This window comes from Cyphomyrmex costatus, unplaced genomic scaffold (genome assembly GCF_001594065.2).
Source record: "Cyphomyrmex costatus isolate MS0001 unplaced genomic scaffold, Ccosl1.0 scaffold5, whole genome shotgun sequence".
NCBI lineage: Eukaryota > Metazoa > Arthropoda > Insecta > Hymenoptera > Formicidae > Cyphomyrmex > Cyphomyrmex costatus.
The window spans coordinates 3972213-3997817 of record NW_017279267.1 but is presented as its reverse complement, the minus strand read 5'-3'; the positions used below and the strand labels follow the sequence as shown (position 1 = coordinate 3997817).

At 36.0% G+C, this 25605-nt stretch overlaps 1 protein-coding gene across 1 annotated transcript in view; it reads left to right on the top strand.

Moving 5' to 3' along the window:
- LOC108778275 (uncharacterized) overlaps positions 1-18535 on the top strand; it is a 242563-nt gene extending 224028 nt beyond the window's left edge. Inside the window, exons 11-19 of the mRNA XM_018545406.1 lie at positions 6742-6856; positions 11771-12045; positions 12209-12484; positions 12969-14496; positions 14569-14672; positions 14808-15188; positions 15306-15386; positions 16012-16178; positions 17362-18535. Of these exons, the coding sequence (XP_018400908.1) occupies positions 6742-6856; positions 11771-12045; positions 12209-12484; positions 12969-14496; positions 14569-14672; positions 14808-15188; positions 15306-15386; positions 16012-16178; positions 17362-17647 (3213 nt within the window). The 3' untranslated portion in view covers positions 17648-18535. The remainder of the gene's footprint in view (positions 1-6741; positions 6857-11770; positions 12046-12208; positions 12485-12968; positions 14497-14568; positions 14673-14807; positions 15189-15305; positions 15387-16011; positions 16179-17361) is intronic.
- Positions 18536-25605: the final 7070 nt, after the last annotated feature.

The window sequence follows — 25605 nt, the reverse complement described above, 5'->3', positions numbered from 1 at the left end:
TGGGAAAGGTAAGGCGATGATCGAATCCAAATGAACCCATTAACAAGCTCTTTGGTTCCACCCGAACCCCGAACCAATCCGCAGCGAGTCCGCTGGTCTCGGGGATGGAAAAGAGAAGAAGAGCACAAGAGAGAGAGAGAGAGAGAGAGAGAGAGAGAGAGAGAGATACGACTCAACGGCCCAGGGGAAAGAGAGAGAAAAAGAGAGAGGCAGGAGGAAACGTAGCACGTGCGGAGAGCCCCGTGCAAACATTGTCTCGAGCTTTCTCCATTATGCAGATTGAATCTGACTGGTTACGGTCGGGGTTTTCAACGGCGCTGCTCTCGTTTCGAACACCCGAGTTTTCACCGCGATACGCCTCCTCCTCCTTCTCTGCCCTACGTCCACCCTCTCGAACTCCCTTCGTTTCTCCTCTCCTTTCTCCGCGTATTCGCTCGTCCATGTTCGACGACCAGCGAGAGAGACCAACGGGCGCCGCACTACTGCGAAAGCTCTATCCGGTTGCCGACAGGCAGCGACCTAACTTCCCATATAGCCGAGCTTTTTGCCCGGTCGCACGGAATTATTGAAAAGTTTCGATGGCCCTTTGGATTCGTGGATATGTAGCCAGATTAATGCGAGAACGGAGGGGAGGGACAGGAGGAGAGGTGAGAGGAGTGAAACAGAAAAACTCATCGAGTTGTATAGACTGAGTCTCGGGCCATCGTGAAACCGCGTTAGCTGTTGTTCAGGACGCGTGTCGCGGTGAGAGGAGTTAGTGACCGCGTACAGGTTCATTAAGTGGCATCTACTGTTAATCTCCGCGCGCGGGAGATGCGCTTCTCTTTCCAGAGAGTCCACGAGCCCGCAGATAGACGTGTAGTTGCGGGCTTTAAGGCCGAATTATAGCCCTAATTCGTTTGTATTTTTCGGAGAAATTGCCCGCATGTGCCACACGCGGCATACTACTACCCCGCGAGCTGCCCCGATCGCCGTTTTTCATTACGCTGTACGGTCGCGTGACGAATGATTTTTCGGAGCGATAAATCGTCAGCAATAAATCTGCGCCGACGCGTTTCAGATTTATTTTCTGTAAGTAGTTGACGTGCAGCGCACGATTGATCGTCTGTGGAGGTAGGAATTGTTGGAAAACGTAAGCGCGCTATGGATTGTCGATTGATCAATGCCCCGCGTGGCCTGAGATAAGAACAAGAAATATCGGAAATAGCCGCGTAGGACCTCGCGGTAGCATCGTTCATTAATCGCCCTTCTGTAATATCATGCTGTATAAGACATATAGTCTATGCACTTCTTCTGAATTGTATTACATGCTGGCGTAAAATAGAATACTGATAGATGTATTGACCAATCAAAAACAAAAACGCCAAGTCGATAGATACGTCTTCCTCCATAGTTGTATGAGACATTTTTACAGAAACGTAAAAATAATTCGAAATTAAATTAAATCGATATATCAAGAGAAAGCGTTGATGGACTAAATAAATCTTCGCCCGCAATTGTACGCTCTTTTCGCGGAGTATAAAAATAATTCTCGTACAAAGAAACGCGTTACCGAAGAACTCGCAAGAGTATAATCACGGACAATGGCAGTCGCTGGAGATAATTCCGGTAGCTGGAATCGACACAGATCGAATTGATGAGTTCGGGATCGGCGCGGCGCGGCGCGGCGTGGCGGACGTTCCGCAATCAATTCCGCGTATTAACGGCCGCCGATCAATATTCATGAAGCGAGTGGAACGATGTACGTCCCGTCAAAGACAGAGTTCAATTTCGTGGGAGGCGTGATATATACGCGGCTGCGTGCGTAAGTGCGTCGCGTTACACACGTATCGAAGTAGGAGATAGGAAATTGAGGGGCCGCGCGCGCGAGATGACGACTGGCCGCTCCGTCCGATTAAGGCTCGACGAAAATGACGAAGATGACGTATGTATCCGGAGAGATATATTATCGATGCCAGTTACTAACGTAAGGGCAATGGCGGCGAGAGATGTATGCGCATGAAATACCCTCGAGTATTAGTATTGCTAATTATAAACGTATCCCGAAACTCGTCAGTTCCTAAATGCTTGGAGAGGCAGCAGCCTCTCCGACTCGCGTATCACAGGGACGAGTCGCGAGGTCCACTTTGCACGACGTGCGTATATATATAACTCGCGGAAACTTTAAGTAATATAACTTTTACGCGCGGGCGCCTTAGGGGAAAAAATTACATGGACTTTAAGGAATTCCCGTGCTTAGTGAGTTAGGAAGTAGGGCCTCCGTAGCTCGCGGCGACAGTAAGTTCACGAGCAAGAACGACTTATCTTGCGGGATGGAAAGGGAGGGTTCTTGCGAAGACACTACTTCGAGGATAATAATAAATCGATACGATGATGATAAGTCCGCGAGATGCTATTGTGTTGTCAGTGTATTGCGTTTTTACTATCGTTCTTTCAATTGGTCGATCGATATTGCAACGTGGATGGATAAAAAAATTTATTATCGACTTGGAAATGCTATGTATTATAGAAGCATTAAGCAATCGAGAGCTTTTATAAAGGCGTTGAAAAAGAAAACATAGTTTTAGGTAATGAACAGAATTATAATGTGTTTAAGTATAAGTATCAGAAAATATTGTATTATTAGTTATATAAGAGATGAAAATGAGGAAATTTCAAGATTTTAGAAAAAATTTTAAATAAAAAAAAATATTTGTTATACATTTGATAAAAAATTATTAAATTTTAATATAAATATTTGTTTGAATGTGTGGTAATTAAGTATTTAGCATTCCAAGGGCATATCTTTAAGAATTATTTCTTCTATCAATAGCCCACTTTACAACTCTCTTATCCCTTTTTTTACACAATATTATTAATAAGACTATACCGAAGGCGCCTAGTTACATTAAAAATAGTTTTGATCTTGTTAACAAACTAAAAATGTTAGAATTGATAATAATTATGTTTTAGTCTCTCTTGATGTTGTCTCTCTTTTTACTAATGTTCCTTTAGACTTAGCATCTGATAGCGTCATTAAGAGGTGGAGAGTTATATCGAGTGAGACCCGAATTCCATTTGAAGAATTTATGATAGCTTTTCGTATGGTCTTAAATTCCACTTATTTCATTTTTAATAATAAAATTTATAAACAAATATGTTTGGGACCCCCATGGAATCCCCTCTCTCTCCAATAGTATCTGATATTGTAATGCAGGATTTAGAAAAGGATTAGAAGAGATAGCCATTGGTATGTTGCCGGTCCGTTTACCTTTTTATTTCTGATATGTTGATGATATTATTTTGGCTGCTCCTTCTGAGTGTGTCAATGATATATTAACAACTTTTAATTTCTTGCATACCAGATTATAGTTTACAGTGGAGGTTGTAGTACGGATAGTAAGATTAGTATAGATACACTTTTAATTATTGAAGACAACAGACTTATTTTTGATGGATACCGTAAAGCAACCTTTTCTGGCAGATTCCTAAATTTCAATTCACAACATCTTACCTATCATAAAAAAGGTGTTATTTATGAATTCGTTGACAAGATTATTCATTTGTGCCATCCACGTTTCTACATGGCTAATTTCATTAATGCTATCAATATCCTTTTAAATAATGGATATCCATTGCAATTTGTCTTCTCGACGATCCATAATAGAATAAAATTTCATATTCAAAAAAACAGCACTATTCATAGTAATACTAATAGAAAGTTTTTTGCAGTTTCTTATGTTAATTCTATGTATTTCTGAAAAATTTGCACCGTTGGTCAATGTTTTTAATTGTAAACTAGCTTACACAATCCCAAATACTTTAAAGAAATTAATAAAAAAAGGAAAGGACCAATTAAAACCATCTAATAATCAAAACGTGGTCTGTAAGATTTCATGTGAGAATTGTGATGTTTGTTATGTGGCCAAACAAAAAGGCAATTGAAAACACGAGTGCATGAGCATGTTTCCGACATCAATAAAAAAGTGAAATCTCCTTCTGTCATTTCCAACCATCGTATTGAAAAGAATTATAATTTTGATTGGGAAAATGTAAAAATTTTGGACGTTAAACCATCCTATAACAAAAGATTGATTTTGGAAATGGTGCATATTAAGAGACAAACATTCAATTAATAGACAAAATGATACGGAATCTCTACCAGAGTTATATTCCAATACGGTCTCTTTCCCCTCCTAGTCGTTCTATATTCCTCTTCCAGTTTATGCCTCACTGTCGGTTTCCTTTTTCCTTGTCACAATTGTGTTACGGTACTCTGTATTATAAACATCGTTCATCTTTTGCAATTTTGATCCAGTTGAGACTCACAATATTTCTTCTATTAACAAGATATTATATCATTATTTTGATTGTTGTTCTTTGTGACGACATTATATATAAATCATTTTTTACTTAAATCATTTTGTATCATTATTTTAATTATTGTTCTTTGTGACATTTTAATTTTATTGTGGTTTTCCTTTTATTGCTATGCTTTTTAGATAATAATTGTTTCACGGTTTTCTCATTACAACCTTTGACTGACAAACATGATTTACATAATGGATAATCATAATCTTTATCTGACATTTATAATTGACTTCAATTGTTTAAGCATTCGAACGTATAACACAATATATAAGAATCTTTTAATGTAAAATTTCCGTTGTTAAAATCAAAATTTTGTTAACATTGAGAATGATCCAATCGGTGTCGAAACGTTTGTTTTACTTGTTTATTGTACATTTAATATATTATCTTTGTTTCTTTTGAATTTTATTGTTTTCATTTGACTCGTTGCCCGTTACACTATATTAATTTTTATATATTATTGTCGAGTCTTCTCTCAATATTATTAACTTAATTAATAATATTGAGAGAAGGCTCGACAATAATATATAAAAATTAATATAGTGTAACGGGCAACAAGCCAAATAAAAACAATAAAATTCAAGAGAAACAAAGACAATATATTATATTAAATGAACAATAAACAAGTAAAACTAACGTTTCAACACCGATCGGGTCATTCTCAATGTTAACAAAATTTAGGTTTTAATAACGGAATTTTTTACAAAAGATTCTTATATGTTATATATTATAAATTCAGATACTTGAACAATAGAAGTCAATCATAATCGTTAGGTAAAAACGTTAAGGTTGTCCATTATGTAAAATGTATTTGTCAGTCAAAGGTAGCAAACAATATTATCTAAAAAGTACCGCAGTATAACAATAAAAATTAATATAAAACTGGCCGCAGATATGTATGTAATATTGTATATATATTTTATACTCTTTACAAATAATATAAATTGTCATAAAGAATAATAATTAAAATAAAAATTAATTACCTTGTCAATAGAAGAAATATCGTGAGTCTCTACTGGAGCAAATTGCAAATTGAAAAATAAGATGTTTATAATATCAAGTATCGCAGCACAATGGTGACAAGGGAAAAGGAAACCGAAAGTGAGGTATAACTGGAAGGGGAATGTAGAACGACTAGGAAGAGGAAAGGGACCGTATTATATTAGAATATGACTCTGGCAGAGAATCCGTATCTTTTGTCTATTGATCGAATGCTTTTGTCTCTTAATATGCACCATTTCCGAAATTAATCTTTTATTATGGGATGGTTCAACATCCAAAATTTTTACGTTCTCCCAATCAAAATTATGGTTCTTTTCAATACAATGGTTTGAGATGGCAAAAGGAGATTTCACTTTTTTATTGATATCGGAAACATGCTCATGTATCCGTGTTTTTAGTTGCTTTTTTGTTTATTAATTAAGCATTTAGTTACAGTAAATAAATATTTACTCGATAAAAAATGATATTGAAATCAATGATACTTAAATTAAATCAATGGTTTTTGTATCAAATAAATATATGTTTATATTCAGTAAACATTTAGTTACTGTAGTATTCAAACAAATATTATATATCAAAATTTATTTAATTTTTTTCAATATAATTTCTTTTAAAGTTTTGGCTTGTATAATCTTTATTGAACAATGATTTCTTCAACGTACACAAATGTTAAACTATATAAAAAATGAAAAATATGTCAATTTTATTAACACGGTATATTAAGATTTTGCGATTCGGAATCAAAGTTTAGATACTGATTTGATTCTTCGCAAGCATCAAGAAACTAGGCACTTTCCTTAGCGCCGGGTGTATTATAGGATGTTGAATCGCATACGCCGGAGATTCCATTACGATATAATCCAACGGGCGCCTCAATTAGCCTTGCTCAGTGATTAGCGTGCATCTCCGGCCCCTCCCGCCCTCCTGCTTCTCCTATTCACCATTGTAGTCTCCCTACGTCTCCCTTAGTATCCTGCGCGTCAATTTGCCCGTGATTTGAGCTTCTAATCCAGGTTCTCCCGTCACGAGTCCTTCGTGGCCGGGGATTCAACAAGGATTTTAGCTAAACTACGAGTCCTAGATGAGCTCGGGCAAAATCCTATTGCCACACACGACCAATAAGACCCAACTTTATTATATTAGACTACGATCAGTTGACAAAATATCCAATATATCCACTCAATATTTCGCGAGAATGATATCGATTTATGTAATTTATTTCTTTCATGAATGACCAATCCTATTTTTAACAGAGAATCTCGAAAGCAACGCAAAAAATGTATACATTTAGAATACTTTTGGCAGTGTACGCTTTTTTTTATTATACGGCAAAGTAACAACTTATTCAACTCGATTTAACGACGAATCTCTTTTCACCGTGTGTTACAGGACACAGATACCAAGAAGTGCGAAAAGAAAGAAGTCATTGGACCACCTCTGCAGACGGCGTCCGTCAGCGTGAGAGCGCTTATCGAGGAGAAGATCATACAGAAGAGAACGACAGGTAAGAAGATAGTTTGAGATAAGAGGACAATCGATAATTCTGTCAATTATAAGTTATGGCCTTTTTCGTAATGCCGCAATGACACGACACATCGATCGTGACGCCGATAACGAAGTTTCGCGTCGACGATGCATTGTTCAAGGCAATATGGTCAAAAGAGGCGCAGTGACCGCGACAACGTCATTGTTCCGTTTAGAATCCCGAAGGTATACACGTGTCATAACCGCGGGGAAAAAAGAATTAACAGTATTCCGGCGGCCGATGCTGAGAACACAGAATCCACGAATGCGATTCCGGCGTGATTTACGGGCGCGTATCCCGAATCGATTGTGTATCTCTCGTTGCGTCTGTTTCTCCCTCACGCGCGTGCATATATACATTTTCCAGAGCGGGATGGGCCACCCCGTGATATTTCGCGAGGGGGAGAGGGTACCACCTCTTTATAGGGGTACAGTGTATGGACTGCCGAAGAACCGTGATTTACGAAGCGAATACGAATATTTCTCGCATTGTCCACGTTGGTACGATAAATCAAGCCGACGGCAGTAGCAGAACAGACCGGCGGGCAGCAGGCCCATGCTTTTGTAACAAAGTGCGCGTCGTTAGCGATTTATGCGCGATTTCGCCTCGGCATCTGCCAAGAACGACGAGGGATAATCCGCTACTTGGCCCAGCGTCTTCTGCTTTGCTCTTTTCAGTGATCGTAAACCCAAAATAAGTTCAAAATCATCGGGATACGATCGTGCGTTCATATCCTCGCAAACACACACATATGATTGCTGGTCGTTAACTCTCTGAAGTCTAAAATAATTTATAGAAAAAAATCATCAAAGTCTATATTTATTTATGTTTACAGCTGACATAATCAAAATTGTTGCTTCCTGCAGTTAAAAAAAATATATGCATTTGTTTCAGGAAGATTTGTTTTGGCTTTGTGTCTAGGAAATTCTTTAATGTATTTTTGTATCTATATACATGATGAAATAATTTTTTAATTCTGCATTGAAATATGCGTGAAGAATTCACGCGAAACGCACGTTACTTATAACAATAAATACGTTATTCGAGTAACATATATTGTACTTTCCGTGTATTTTGTATAATTTATTCGAAAGAAGTGAAATTAATGCGATATAACATTTTTCGTGTAAATCTAGATTTAACTTTTAATGAGATTATTTTCTCTCGACCATCATAGAACTTGTAACGTTTAATTGAAGATACGATTGTTCGTTTGCGCGCGAAATAGTAAGCGATACAGAAAACGGCGCTGCTTCAAATAGTAGTATAGATCGATCGTTAAACGCAACATTATAATACATATATCTGTGCGGTAAACAGACAAGCTCCTTTTCGAATTCTACCATATGATGGACTCGGAAATTCTATGAATATTCGATCACGTGCGGTTATTAATCAGCATACAATAGGAACTGCTGTCTACACACAACATCGTTTCCATCGGCACGCCGGGAATTGTTGACAGTCATTTAGCCTGGTCGTTGGTTGGCTCAGCCATTATTTTTTGAAAGCCCCGAAAGTGGCCGCACAACAAGATCGATCGATAAATAATTTGCTGGCGGGAGCGTGCTAGTCGCGATGCACCGCTGACGATGCATCGGGAATGCGTGTTGCATCGTGCGTTGTTTGGTTGTCGGTGGTGCAACGGCGCTAGCGTACATTTTTGACAAAGGGTTGGCAGGAGGACGAGAGAGAATGAAACATTGATGGGAACGCACTCACACTAGTCGTTCAGTAAAATACGAGCATTACCTATCAGATGTTCCCCGAGCATCAAAGAACGTGTGTCTGATAACAATCATGCGATAAATCAAACAAATAATTAGACCTGTGACATTTCACGACGATTGTTTTTCAATAGTCCAATTTCGTTTTTCGTAGATATATACCTAACAACAAGAACAAATATAATTACTCAATTATAATCCATTCGAAAATATTTCGACAATTATGTCTTCTTATTAAAGATTATTTTACATTTGAAATATGAATGAGCAAAAAAATTTACTTATTAAATTTATTTAAAATATGAATAAGCACAACATTAAAATTTGGCCGTCAAAGTAATTTAAGATTAAAAAAAAATTGAAACTTATTAGATTTAATCAATTTTTATTGAAAAAGAATTTAATTTCGGTTTGATGAAAGATTTACTGAAAAAATGTGCATGATTTCTAATACATACTATATATATATATAATATGTATGTTCATATTAAAAATTACCATATATATGTATACATATATATATATATGTGTGTGTGTGTGTGTGTGTGTGGATTATCACGCAACGACTCTTTGCTTTGTCCTATCGGCTTTTTCGCAGTGGCTGCTGCTACTGTTGCATCGACCACAACAATTTCCATTCAAAGTGCGGATACGACAGACCGGAGACAGGCCCGCATGACTGCCTCGTTGGAAGCAATTTGCCTCGCCGCGATCGATGATTGGCAATTTGTAAAAATATCACACGGTCTCGCGTCAATGTATGACGATACGCTGTCACACGTACGTCATGGAATTTGCGGTTTATGCAAATGTATAAGTCTCGAATGCCTTTCACGTGATGATCAATAAAATCGGACAAGCCCCGTTGCATTTTTTCATGAGCTGAGAGAAGAGTAGATATTCTTTGTTTCATATATAAATTATAAAATGTATCTTTTTAAATTATTAATTTTATAAAGATTTGTGTTGAGATAGAATTCGAAGTAATATGTTTTTGTATGTCGATAAAAAATATTTATGACAACATTGATCATGTAAAAATTCATATAATACTCGTATAGGAAATTATACTTGAGGCATCTAATTATATAAGCTACGTGTGATGAAACTGTATAGAATATTATGGATTATGATGCATAGTATAATGTAAAAAAAAAGTAATATGAAAAGAGCCGGCTCGAAGCCAGAACGAAGGGCAGATATTCATAAAATCGTCGTGGAAAAGTTTCGTCGTGATACAGCTGTACACTCGGCGAATCCCATTTCCTCCTTTTGCCCCCCGCGGCGACCAGGATATGCACGCATTTATTTCCGTCGAGTTGTACGGCTACCATGAACGATTGTGCACGCTATAGAATATATTTTTCACTATGTTGCGATTTCAGCGGTGGTGAAATATTTATTGCGGTGCATGGTGGAGCCAAGTGCGAAGTGAAGAGTTGCGAATCTTCAGCTTCGGTTTATAAATGGCAAAAATATCCTATTAATTTTTTACAGTCTTAAGTAAATTAAATAAAATACCTGATATTTTATGAAAGTAAAATATAACATTTGCTTTTCCCTTCATTAGGAATTATATTAAAAATTATTGAATTTTTTCTGTCATTGCTCGAAATCGGAAAATAAATCCATAGAGAGATATGAATTTCTCATGATACTTTTGATTAATTAAAAAATATATATCATATTCGCGTTCTTTCATACATTTCACGCGGAAAAGGGACGCGAACTTTTACATGTCGCCAGATATTCCTGATCAGTGATTATGATCGAAAAGTTCACTAATATTTTTTTCCATATTTTCGGCGCGGCATGTCGACTGAATGTATTTCATGTCTGCTCAGTTATAATACTCTGTCATCCGTGCGCTTTCGTAAAAATTGAGTCAGTCCGTCAGACTACGGAATACATTATAACTGGAACGGCATGAGCGCTTTTTGAAATTTAAATGTAGTTATTCCAGCAAACCCACCGTTCTCAGGATATGCCGTGACGTACCAGCACGCACGCTTTTTTGAAATTTAAATATTGTTATTTTTAGAGATACAACGTACCGAAAAATTTTTATTGCACGGACGGAGGGTACGGCGTACGACGTATGTTGTTGCTTCAGCCAATCCTCTCTACGCTTTATTTCTTTTTCCCTCTCTTCAATTATATATACGTAAAACCAAAAGGAAAACAAAAACCGTCGACGCCGACGTGCGGAACAGGCGTGCATCGTGGCTGAAAGAGAGCACCAATTCGCGGCCGCCATTGTCGGGTGAAGGGCGAACAGAGGAAAAAAGGGCGACAAAAATTCCTTTTATTTCGAGCACGCTATACACTCCCGTTTACGCATACGGGGAAGCTCTCTTCCGCTTTTTCCGCTTTCCGTTTCATGGTCGTCTGCGCCGTCTTTCTGTTTATTCCGCTCGGAAACACGAGGCGTCGCGTACGCACTCTATGCCGTTCTCAGTAAAAAGGAAAAATATCTTACCGACCAATCCATCTTCCGCGATCGCAAACATGAAGTCTTCAGAGACACCTCTTACACTTGGTGTTTATTCTCGACCTGAAACACACGAGAGCAAACTATATAGAGACACCGTGTGTGTTTACCGCCAGCCGTTATAGAGAAAAGCGCTTCTGCTTTTCAACAACTAATAATAGATAAAATGTGATCGCAATGAAAGCGTACTTTTTATTTGTCAAGCGCGAAATATTTTTCACTGTTTACGTAAGGTATAATGACCGTCGAATAAATAGCGTAATTATATAATGTCTAACAATTGTATGTTAACTGCACATAGAAAGAATAATTTTACTAAAATATCTAAAAATTGAGCTAAATACAGATCTGAAAATAATTTTAGTATATTGTGTCATCAAAATAATTACGTATAAGAATCTCAAGCATGCTAAACAATGCTGCAAAAATTTTTAAGTTTTAGTAATCAATTTGAGGACCTATATATACCTAATCATTATTTTAACGGTTTAACAAAATTATTTTCAGACCCCTATATCTCCTTAGCTAAATTTTTAGATACTTTAGCAAAACAATCCTTTTTTATGTATATAATTATTTGATATTTGTCAAATTTTCCAAGATAAGAAATGTTTGCAATCAAGTGCCAAAATTAGATCAACAATTAAAATAAGAAATATGTATGTGCGTTTTTAGCAGTGGACGCGAATGGCAATCAGCAATCTCGTACGAATACTACTGCTTTCACCACGCAAGCCGATGCCGTTTCGCAAACCGTCGTTAAAACGAATTTTGCGGTTCCGGCTCCGCCGCCTTTGGCGGCGGGGGAAAAGGTGCGTCGGTTTTCCGATGGTGAACACTTTCGGCAGCCCAATGTCACCGTGGGTAGCCATACAACTGTACAGAAACACTTGCAGGATACATCAAAAACTCAAGCTCAAGCACAAGCGCTTGCCGACATGATCCTGAAGGTACGGTGTCATGATATTTTTTGTGATTGCGTATGATTCTAATGGAATTCGAATAATTATGTATCAAAAGCTTTTCGTAAATTTACGATGTAACGCATCGCGTTAATAATTACATCCATTTAGAAAAAAATATATAACACAACACGTCGTTAATTACTTGTAGGGTACGAAGGTGGCTGTGAAGAGAACAATCTCTGATCCGGGACAAAGATTACACTTGTCTTATCAGCAACCCGTGCAATCAGCGACGGCCAACCAACAACCGAATAATCAGCAGCCACAACAAGCACAACCTGCGGTAACGGAAAGCTTTACGATGACGGGATACGCAGAAGATGGTGGTTACTTTAGCCCAAGCCTGCAGGACGAAGTATTTCAGCAGGTTACAACGGTTCCTGATAACGTGCTCCTACACGCTACCCATTTGGATTCGATTCAGGTAAACAACTCTGCTTTTTTGCATCATGTTAATGAATAAATAAAAGCAGAGTAAAGGAGTTGTATTAACGTATCATTTTTCGAAATCATTTATGAAAATTTATGATGTTTTCGTGTCACCCGTAGTGGAAAGTACACACTGAGAAAAATGTATTCATTTTAATAAACATTTGTTTGAATAATTCTAGCTGAATATTTACTAAATAAAATATATATTTATTTTTGTACATTAAACATGAATTTAATTTAACTACTGTTTCTATTAAAAATAATCCTTACGGTCAAAGCAGATCTTAGTGCTTAATACTAAATGCAAATTTTTGCAAATATAGTATTTCAATATTATTTTTTTATTTTGTAAATGTTCATTTACCGAAAGTAAATGTTGAGTTAGTACTGTTCAAACAAATCTTAAAATTTAGTACGTTTTTTTTTCAATGTAGAGTGCAACATCTTAATTTTTACCGTGCATATTCGTGCCATAGTTTCAGACGGCCAATCTATTGCAAGAACAATCTACCGAACAGTTGCAAGATATCACATTGGAGGACAGATACTCCTCGCAGCACACAGTCAATCCGGATCTTCAAGCATTGGTGAACTCGCCATTACCCGATTCCCTGGCCGAATTTAGTACTTACGCCGCGCAATACACGGAAAGTCCTCATACATTACCAACTCAGTCACCCCTACCGTCGCCTTTAACGCGACACGATAGTCCGAGCTTTACGTACCCGACGCCACCGGCTAGCCAGGAAGGCTTACTCACCGGAAGCCTACCGTTACTAAGTCCTCAGGAAGACCCGGAGAACGTGAGACACGTGTCATCGCCGCTCTCGGCGGCATTTTACACCACCACGATGTCATCCGCTGCAGCCGTGGAAGAGGCACTGAACGAAGTACTACCGGGTGAATCCGAAGCAGATGCGGATCTCTACGGATCCGGTTCGCCAAATCCACACTCGCCACTGCCAAGCCCGTTGTCGGCGACATCGGCGCCGTCGCCGCTGCCACCGTCCTCTGTTTCGTCGCCGGGACCGGTTACTTTTACGGGCACGAATTTTCCCGTATCACCGCATAATGCGCTTCAAAATCAGATGATGCCGAACTCGGAGGATCCTTTGCTTTCCTCGACCTCGAAGGACTTTGCCGCTTCCGGTCGTAGACGATTCGAGTTCCAATCGTACAAAGTAATCACGAGCCAAAATCTGATGGACTTTGGTCTTGGAAACGGCAGCGTAGCTGGTATCGTCGTTGACAACAATGGCGACGTCAAACTGATACAAACATCGGGTCTGCAGAAGGCGAATGTGTTCGTGCAGGCGGGTTCTCTCAGTCCTGCGCTGACATTCAAAAAGGAGATTCGCCTAGCAACACCAAAAATCGAGCCAGTAACCGTGAATCTCGGCCTAAACGTTCAAACGGCAAATCAGCAGCAATGCAACGCGGGACAATTTAATCAACAGCAAATCGTTAATCCAGCTAAGTTTTTCATTCAAAATAATCACGCGACGAAAAACAATGTCTTGAGACATAAAACCACCGGAAATTTACCGATACCCGTTGATCAGATCAAACAAGAGATGCTAGATGAAGACGTGTTTCTCAGTCCTGGCAGTTTACCCGCCAGCAGCCCTGTGCGACACTATCGGAAGAGGCCACGTATAGATAGCGGCCATTACACCAGCAGTTCACATTCTTATCCATCGCGTTTACGAAAAGCTTGCGACCGCCACTGGGATAGCAGCTACACCCCGCCACCGATTCTGAACCCATCTCGTCCCGGTCCGGGGCTGTATGCGAGATTGCACCAACACGAGAGAGACTCGGACTTCAGTTCGGATGATTCTCAAGGAAATGATGGTCCACCGCCAAGAATCAATATCGGCACAAGATATCAAGCCATGATACCTCCGGTGGAAACATACGACGGAAACAGAAGAAACAACGGACCGGAAGCCGATCATCTTCTATGGGATCCCGGTATAAACAATGTGCTCACGAATACTGAACGTAAGTCCTTCTTTCGCAAATATCTTTAAAAAGTGTACTGCGAAATATATAACAAACATGAATTACTTGCAGTGGAGATGTACCTGCAGTTTGCGTGTTGCGCCGCGGTGCCGGGTGGTGGTAGGAACAAGGAATATGCGCTTCATCTATTGCACATGTGCAAAGGGAATATTCATGTAAGATCTTTTTTTGCAATAGAATTGAGATAAAATGTCGAAATTGCTTGAATCCCTTCAATCCTTATTATTTTTTTTAATGAAATTGTCGTTGTTGATATAATGATACTTATTCACGTTCAACGTATGTTTCAGGAAGCGATGGTGAAATTGATGCGACCAACGCCTACACTACCAATGGAGCATCCTCTGCTCAGCTACGAGTGCCACGAATCCGATAGATGGACGTCACATGAAATGGACGCGTTCTATCAGGGACTGCTCAAGTACAACAAGGACTTCTCCGCGATTTCGCGGGACGTTGGTGCCAAGACTGCGAAACAATGCGTGCAGTTCTATTACCTTTGGAAGAGGCTCTGTCCTGATGAGTATAAGAGCCTACGTATTTGTCATGGAAAAGCGAAGATCAAGAACGAAATTAAAGATAGCAAAGATACCAAAGAGCTACGCGACGCCATCGCGTCCGTGTCGGAAATGGACTTTAGTGAAGACAAATCGATCCTTCATCGTACTCTGGTAAGCTTAAATGCACTTACTCGCTTTAGGATTTAACAATGTCACACTAATATTAAAATTACGTAAACGCATAAATGTGAGTGTAAAAACATATTCTTTATTTTTCTTTCGATTTAGTTACGAAGCGGAAGAGAAAATTCGGCGACTCTGACCACTAGCGAAGGAGAGCTGAGGTTATTCGCATACGACTGTATAGATGTAAGTAAATAATATTTCTTATTATACGAACATTTCATGTACAATTATGCTTACAATTAATTACACGAGAACCACATATGTAACTCCTGATAATAATTAATCATAGTCAAATTGAAGTTAACTTAAGAATAAATTTAAATCCTCTTAATTAGACAATACATTGCTGTAATATTTTAATTACATATTTTAATAGAATATTATAAAACAAATCAACTGATTCAGAGAAAAATATACATTCACATAAATTATTTTTATGTCTGCTGCTCACCGCATATCCTATTTCTTCACATATGCCGAGTACGAAGAAATTTTTTTTAATATATATTACGTCTCGATTATACTTTTTAATATAAAATGAATAATTTTTATCTCTGTAAAATATTACTTGATATCAATTTTATTTAAAAATTTCGTACTCGGTGTCAAATATCTTACACTCGTACATACGTGTGAAGATACCTAAGTGTCGCATGAGATTGATTGCTGATCCGTCGTTTTCTCACGCTTCATTTTAAGAGAATCCAGGATGTTGTGCGTTGTGTGAACGTTGCGTTACTTATCTGTCGTCGCCGTGTCGTTTGTTTGTGTTGTTTATTTTGGCTTTGTGTTTTCTTTGTGTTGTCAGAGCTTTAGCGGAAGTGTAACAGTAACGATGGCCGGAAGCACCAAAACCGCCCAAATCGGCAATACCAGCCACGCCACAGTCAACACCAACTCACAAACTCACACTAGTTCTGAGCAACAACTACCCGTGCCTACCCCACTTCACTACCCCTGCAAGATTTGCGGGAAGTAAGTCTCCAATCTCTAATCTAAATTATCCACTTCCAATAATTGACGGCGGAGCTCGTGCTCTAACGGCAATATAAGCGGCAAGTATTGGCGCATTTCACATAGAGATCCTTGCTTGTAGAGAGACTGAATGCCTTTCTGCATATGATCTAAAAACGAATATAGTGATCCGATGCCAATTATATAGTTTCAAAATTTTTTAAATTTCATACATATACCACATGTATATACTTCGTCAAATGACTCGTAACAATAAAAATAAAAATTGTATTAAGTAAATTAATGCACCAGCAAAATACATGTTTTGAAAATAAAGAAATATTTCATACGTTGAGTTTATGTATACAAAAACAAGAATACAATTAAACAGTTGCATACTTTGAATACTTTGAAAAATAGAATCAACCCTGTATATAACTTATATAATAAAACTGATTTTTTTTTCTCTTGATAAATTACATATTAATACATTTTAGAAACTATATACACAGACGCCATTCACGATATACATCACGATTTACAAAAAAAAAACTTAATATTTTTAATAAATATGACAACGATATTTATTGTATAATATATTAATTTTGTTTGATTTACTACTGAATTAAATTAAGATATTTAAGAACATTTTTAATCCGTTTTTTGCCATGGACGATTTTGATTAAACTTTTAATTTTTTTGAAATATGCCTGGCACACATTCTTATATTCTATCAATATTTTAATTTGCTATCTATATTCTTCCAATTGTATTTCTCTATGTCTCACTTTCTAATAAAAAATATGTATAAAATCGGCTACATGGTATGTTATATATAATTGAAATCAAATGCATATAACGCAAGCATGATTTATTAGACCGCTGTTGCTATGTCGATATTTCCGATTTCTTACGTTGTGTGTTAAATATTTATAACTAAACTGTACACTATGAGTGTCTAAATGAAAACATAATCCAATGCTTACAGAAATGTTTCTGAATGTGTATTTAAAGTTTAATCCTTTCTATGTATATCTGCATTATTTCCTATAAATTATTATTTTGTATACATGAATCTCATAACAATCTTATAACCGGAAGAGCGTTTTTATGCGTGTATATCGCAACGCTAGATTTTATTTATGTTTCAATCTTTCTGATAAGTGGCAGCTTGTTTAATGTCCAAATTATATTTTTCTTTCAGAGTTTTCAACAAAGTAAAAAGCAGAAGCGCGCACATGAAATCCCACAGGCCAATACCCTTACCCGATTCAACGGGTCAGGAATCTAAGCGATCCACGCAACAACCGTCGAAAGTGCAACAGCTGCAGCAGCCAATGTCATCGCAGCAAAACCAACAACAGCAGCAACAGTCTGACAATGCTACGCCGCAAGCTCAAGATCATCAACAACAACTGCCCGCGAATATCAGCGACAACAGCGCTAAAAATACAGCACATTTATGTCATAATCCTACGAGACCCCCATAGGACAAGATTCAAGTAATTAAACTTAAGCTACCTTAACGAAGGCTGTAACGGTACTGTAGGAAAGTAATATGGTCGCGCGTGGTCACATAAACTAGGCTCTAAACGATCGCGACCATCGCACAATCATTAAGTTGTGGGAATATCTTTTTATGAGACCTTTGCTCACAATGGGGCAAGTTGAGTGAGTAAACTTCCAAGATAGATAGTTTCGAAAAGAAAAAAAAAAAACGCGAATATCTCCCTCTATATATGCGAAACTGTGCAAGAAGCGTGACTGATAAATTTATTCAGTCAGATGAACTAAATGATTTTATGAGGTTCATATGTATCGTAATCAGCCGTTCGGGAGAAAAAAGGATAACACCTATCACCAATGTAAATGGCAACTAAGTACGAGAAATTGTAGAACTCGTAGGGTTTAATGGCGCAGCGATAAAAGATATTTAATTATGCAATCATAATTCGAGCTCTGTTCAACAAGGAGACAGGGTACCGATCGTAAACATCTTCCTTAATGGAAGACGAAATGTCGGCATCAGTGTAAGAAAAAAAAAACGGTCAGTATCATTGAAAAATGAAGCAAATGTATAGACCTTGCGTTTTGTTGAAAAAAAAAGGTAAATGCGATCGTTTAACATTGCCTAAAAAAATCGAACACAACTTGATAAGTAGATGTGCGAAAACGTATGTTCGCCACAATGAGTGCTAAATCAACAAAAAAATTGACGTACATCTACAATAGCACTCTAACGATTAAACGCGGTTTCAGTGTACCTATTTATTATGCACGTGAAATGTTCCCAGATTGTGCCACAAGACATTACTGTTACCTGTTGCCCTTCCGCAATTAAAAAGAAATGTTTTAGGTTGTTTTCTCTTTCCATTACAGCCGGGATCAGTTTATACGTAGCCGTATTATTTAGGATTTTGGTAAGCAGTCTTTAGTTTGCTTTAATTTACAAATTTTATAATCTCTTAAAATAATGATAAATCATTAATATTTTATTTGAATAAAATTGATGCATTCAACACATTAATATATTTAATTTGAATAAAATAATGACTGATAAAGTAATGAGATAAATTTCTTTTTCGTTCGTAAACGGATCCTGGATTGTAATATAACAACTTGTTGCACGTTCGCTCTAGTTACATTTAGTTTAAATATCATTAGCATATCTAAAATTTAATGAAAATAAGTGGGTCTTATATCACGCGTACGTAGATTTGTTGAAACTCCTTAATTTCTTTACCTCTGTTACTTAGTAGATTAATAGTATACAATTGAATAAAAATTTTAATATATACGATATATAAATAAATATATATAAATATAAATATGTATAAACACAAATTGATGTAATTGAAAAGAACTCGTTTTAACTTAGGCAAATAATTCTCTAGGAAGGACGTTGTTCAAGTTTCACTTCAGAGGCGTTCCCTGTGTCGCCGATACTGAATGTAAAATAATGATTATACATACGCTCATACATACATAATTATACATACGCACACCTAACACACAAATACAGAGAGAATAGAGTACGTTTATTAAATAATATTTGACTTCAATGATCATTAAAATAGCTATATGTACATAAGATGTGTATATGTTTGTACATATATAACATCAGTGTCTGTATGTACAATTTAAATGAACTCTATGCAAAATAAGTAGGCTAGGTTTTAAGTTGTTTTAGGAGGGATCTATATACATATATATAAAGAAAAATATATATACTTGGCTTCATTTTCTACCTACTAGAGACTACGTGGCGAGGCTCTTGTAAAAACAATGACTGGTCGCATGTTTCCACAATCTTTATAAATTTTTATTTTCCGTTCAAAAGTTGTTATAATGATGTTCCTATATGTAAGGTGCCTTAAGCAATCAAAAAGGTTTACTTTTCTCTGATATACCTCGATGTGATAGCATTGAACGCATTGAATTAAAATTCCCCTGATTAACATTTTTTTCCCTTTTTTTTATTATTATTATTATTATTATTAAACCAACATCATAAAATGAAGAACAAATAAATAAGAATAACTATAAACTTTGAAAAGCAGATATCGATTTTTATCTGTTCTTTGTAAAAGATATAATATATTCTGACAAAGATTTTACAATTTACGTCTTCCGATTTTCAGGCACGCTTAGCTATTTTATTTCAGAAAATTTATATTTATTTGTGTTCATGTATTTATATATATAGGAACATCCCTCACATAATCATTCAGCACATTTAGAACAAAAATAGCGTGCATTTTATTACGATAAATATAATAAATGTGTACTAAATTTTATAAAGATTAAAATATATTTATATATCAAGTTTCATTTATATTGAAACTCTAAATTGTTATTCAAGAGAATTGCCAATCGTAGATGCTCTGATTCTATCTTGAGGACATTGTTATTGTTAACATTCTTCTTCTTATTAACTTTTACCATTGAATGAATCGCGCACACACACAATATATACTTTAACTTTTGAAACTTTTCTCAAGTACAAGTGACACTGAGAACACTATAAAAAATCTGCCAAGTCTTTATAAATAAAAAATGGCTCTAAATCTTCCATTTATTTCAAAAACTATGATTATAAATGAAAGTCTAATTGTCGGAAATGGGAAATATCTTCTCTTAAGACATTAGATATTCAGAACTCTGTACTTTAGCGTTTATTCTATCTTTACGTGTGTGTTTCATTAATCTCCTCCAATTTACAAAAATGTAATGCAAACAAAACATCAAATATTCCGGCCACAACATCTGCATTATCTATTTATTTACAGACAAGAGATTAATATAAGGGGGTATCACCAAGGGTACTAATTTAATGTTCACATAATATTAGTTGATTATTTAAAATCCTTACTAAATTTATCGGCCTACAATAATTATATACAATATGAGAGAACAATTTTATTAAATATTTTTGTAATTAAAAATTTTACGTACATTTTAATTCTTCCGATATATTTATGATATTATATTTGTAAATGCTTGTGTGATAATTTTTAAACCCATGGAAATACTCCTTTGTAATCAAACTAAATGATTCTGTAACGGCTGAGTAATGGCTTCCAGTACAAGAGTAAAAGTGTAGTATTAGAGATCGATATACTATACTATAAGATTCTAGAATTTCGAATCTTAAAGTTAGTTTATTTAAGGAATAAAATTGTTATGAATTCCGACCATAGGCTCGGTGCATAGGTCGAATACAACAAAATTAGCAGACATATCATTTAAGACAATACACTTGTTACAGAAACTAAGTTTCTACTAATATAATTATTATTGTACGTAATCTAACTCTTAATCAGACTTAGAGCTTCAAGAGAAAGATCATAGGTAGTAATAAAACAAAGAGAATATGTATTGGCTGACCAAATCCAGAAGGTATCTAATAATTGCAGCAATAAGTTTTTTCTACAGACTAAATAATTTGTTTTGTCAAAATTCTAAAATGAACTTAAGTCTGTACACCAAAAATTTTATAAAATAAAAACTGGAATTGAGTTTTACAAGTTTGATAGATACTTTTTTTTTATGTTAAAAGAAACAATATTCTGGATTTAGAACAGTAGCAATACAAAACACAGTACTGGAGGCTACTTACTCAGAATGTGGGAAAGGCACGAAACGAAGCAATTAAACAGTAACGAAGATATGCATGAATTGTACAAACGAGTCCCTCCACGTCACAGAAAAAATGATATATCTATATGAAGAATATATATATAACAAAATGATAATTATGTGATGTATTTAAATGATATGTGGTATATGGTATTACATATTTGTACATAGGCGGACCCGTGCCATCAACTAGTGAGTTGTACCGATATTGTACTGCCATAAATCGAATAGCGATGACATCGAGTGAATGGATCTGAACTAATCATCGACAAATCTATACAATATCATTTTCGTTTTTTGTGCTCTCGTACGTGTATGTGATTAGACGATTAACTTGAAGTTACCAACTAACACTTAACTTAATGGCTGTGCAAATGGAGCATTTTGCACTCATCGACAATTATTAAACAAAGTTTTATTGTTTCATATTTTACATTTTATTGTATGAGCAGTTTATTCACATCGAAAATTACCGTTATGTTATTATTATATTACTCCTGTTTCAGTTGATGTCACAACATGTCTAGATATGTCCCGACATCACATGTTTGATTTGTTGAAATATTTATTTACGTTTATTTTTGAAATCTCGTAACAAGCTGACAAAAGACATTAATCGTGATTATTAATTTCGTGCTTATTTTTTATTATAGACGACTACCCTTTATTATATTACTGTACTAATATTTGATACTGTATTGATGATTAAAACGTTTACTGATTCCGGCATTCGCAGTTGTAAATCATATTGCAAATTTGACTCACGCATAAAATAATTGGAACAATTGGATTGGAGGGAAGAAAAGCACTTAATAATCGAGTAATATATACAAAAAGAAAGTTAAACATTTTTTATCGGCAACAAATACTTATAGATGTATCATCGTTTCCTAGCATATAGTTGCAGAATTGTTAGTGATGTTTTGATATATTAAGTTAATTTCATTATTATATAATTTATTGATTATTTAGATAATTACTATTATATATAGTGACTATTGTAGTACTTATTCTGTTGTTTTTAAGTAAATTTCGCGCAATATTTCCTACAGAATGTTCAATGCACGCCATGGTTCGTACGTTGACAAAGCTCTTGATAATCGTTATATAATTTATTACTGGTGGAATTTAATAAGTTGTGGAATATATTGGTACAACTCGATGAAGAAAGTGTAGCGTGGTTATACACCTGAGGAATGTGCTCAAAATATTGTATTAAAGAGAAAAAAGTCTACTAAATGATCATCAACGTTTATGCAAAATTACTCTTAATAAGTGAAAAAAGTTATTACGGATTATTAATATAATTATTAATATCGTAATCTATCGTCCTCTTACCTATTACCTACTTTAATGTCTATCTCTATACACCAGCATGGTTCTTTATACTCTTCTATTTGATGTTATACTATTCTCTATTAACTTTTACTACAGAACGTATTGTTAATAGTGTTTTTAATGTACTAGAACATGGTCAGCTGTAGAGGTGCCACGCAAGTGTCACATCGAGATCTATACGAGAACAGATATTACGATTAAAAAAGATAATGGGGTGTATATTTACATCGTGAGGTAACGCGAGTTCTGACAATTATATATAATTACATAAACTCATGACTTTATATTTTCCGTATCATATTAATATGTAAATGTTAATCTTCATGTAAATCCTCTAAAATATATCTAAGGCTCATTTCTATTATTATACTCAAATATATAATTTAATAGTCAGATTGTTATAGCTTAGTTTATATGCGAATTAAAATACGGGACGAGTAAAAGTCATCAGAGAATACAAAATATTCACGTACGCGCAACATACTTCCTCTTGCTCGTATAAATTATCGCAATAATTTTAATAGAATGGAAGAGAAGCACGTGCTCGATAGCAATATATTCAAGCGGCGCGTTTATACTGTCGTTGTTGTTTTCTTATCTCTCTCTGCTCAACTAGATATTATCTATAAATATACCTATATATTTAGAGTCCACATTATCTTAGCTACTTGGAAACCTAATCACTTAATCAGATTCTTGTCTTGCTCAAAAAGATGCGGGCTCGGACGAAGCAACACACAATTATCTCTCGTATCCGGACTGTGTAATAAAATCGCTCAAAAGTTGGTGCCATAAGCAATATGGACAATATATTATTAAATGTGTTATAGTTATGCGTGGACTAACTACAGCTGGCCGGCTAAGTTCTGCTTTCAAAAAGCTCGATAACAAAACGCCTTGCGGTTGTCTTCTGCGAATAATTGCGAGAGTTCTCAATATTATTCCCTTTCGGTAGACAATGCTTTTTCATAAAATTGCGTTTGTATAATATTCTGAAATTGTCTGCTTACAATAGATTTTTTATGTTATTTTTAACTTAGATATGATTGATTTTATAAATTATATTGTGGCTCGTAAAATATATCATCTTATCAAAATTCTTATGACTTTAAAGAGTTTTTTTTATCGTAGATGCTTTCGCAATTGGCTCTTGGCGGAAAACTGCAACGCGTTGTTTACATAATTAAGCACAGTTCAGTCAATTTCAAATGCGATGTGGTATCGAGTTGCCGAAAAGCCTAATTTAATCTGGAGCCTATCAAAAAGTGATACCACTGAACGAAGCGAGATATATAGATAGATAGATTCGTTGACGAAGAGGAGAGGAAATCCTAAAGGAGGCCTCCAGAATCCCCACGCAATTCAGCCACATTAGTCTTCGTCGACAAAGAAACGATACAAACAACGCGGCAAATTATTTGCGAATGCGAGGAATTCGAGAATTCTCTCTTGCCTAACAAGAAGCGCACGAAATTTTAATGAAATTACACGAAGAATTTATATTATATTAAGATTTCTTCATAACCATTTATAACTTTTATTGTCGCGAATTCGATGATCTATACAATCGATTACTTCTTCGTTCTACCAATTCATTAATCTGATAAGGATTTGCCGATTTGTAATCCTCTTACGTGAGTTCGAATAAATGTTAATTTCATCGACGAGCAACATACAGTTTTAGTGTATTGAAAACATTTAGAAATCACTTTCGAAAAAAAGTGAATTACTTAAAGGTATTAATTAATTCTGAAATGATTGCGCGACGTAGAATTTTCGATTTCTCATTATTCCGGGTAGAAGCCGCGTTCACGAGTAATGTGGCGAAGCGTTAAAAAGAGATGCGAGATAAGTGAGAAACGGACTCGATTATCGGGATTAAGTCCGATTGTAGGAGCTAACTGCAAATCGAACGGCTTAGCCAGGTCAACGAGCGTCTGCGCATCAGTATTACGTTGAAGCGATACTTATATACATTAACTAGTGATTACATTACGCATATATACATACCATTTTATTTAATATATACATATATATATATATATATTGAATATATGGAGAAGAGGCGATATACTATTATACACATACATGCATATTGACTCAGATGTTAGCGTACGTGCATGTATGTATCGCTGCGTATATACATATACGTACGCTCAATATATATTTATATATATATACAAAACTGAGTATATGTGGTGTACAGAGAGTCAGAGAGGCCGAGCGGCCCGTACTTGCTGCGTTAAATGTCGATGTTGTTCGTTAAGAAAAAAGAGAAAAAATATGGAAACCCATGGCTTCTTCTGAATCGTGAGTGGCGGGACTTCGGTACATAAATCAACGATGATTATGGGGAGAGAGAGAGAGAGCGAGAGAGCACAGCCGAATACATAGTCATAAAAAATAAATAGAAACGAGAGAAGAGAAACGGCGGTTTAATAACTCGCGATCTAGTTTTCAAGAGTACGCGCGAATGGGAAAAAACGAAATCGAAAAATTATCACGCGAAATGTATCGAGAAGCATCACTGACCGATTTTGCGCCATAGTCGTTGTCGATGAACAGCGTAATCAAAGAGGAAATGAAAAACGAGAATCAAAGGGAATGCTAAAAAAACGTAAATCGACGATACATGTTAACGTATATAGACGCATATAAGCTTTTGGCCGATCGGATCGTTACAGATCGGCCTGTCCAGCGATCCGTGTTATAAAAAGAGAAAATAGGGTGCAAGAGGAAATACCGAAAATCCTGCCTCACGACAGCATGAGCATTAAGTGTACTATTAAACTCTACTACTACTGATGGGATAGGAAAGCGAAAATGTACGCGTGCACGAGTTGGTCCGTATGTTGCGCATGTATGTGTCTGAGAGAAAGAGCGAAAGAGACAGGGATTTTAATACTGAGATGTGTAATTGAATAATCTAACCGTCGTTTATAAATGAATATATATTAAGACAAATACTGAA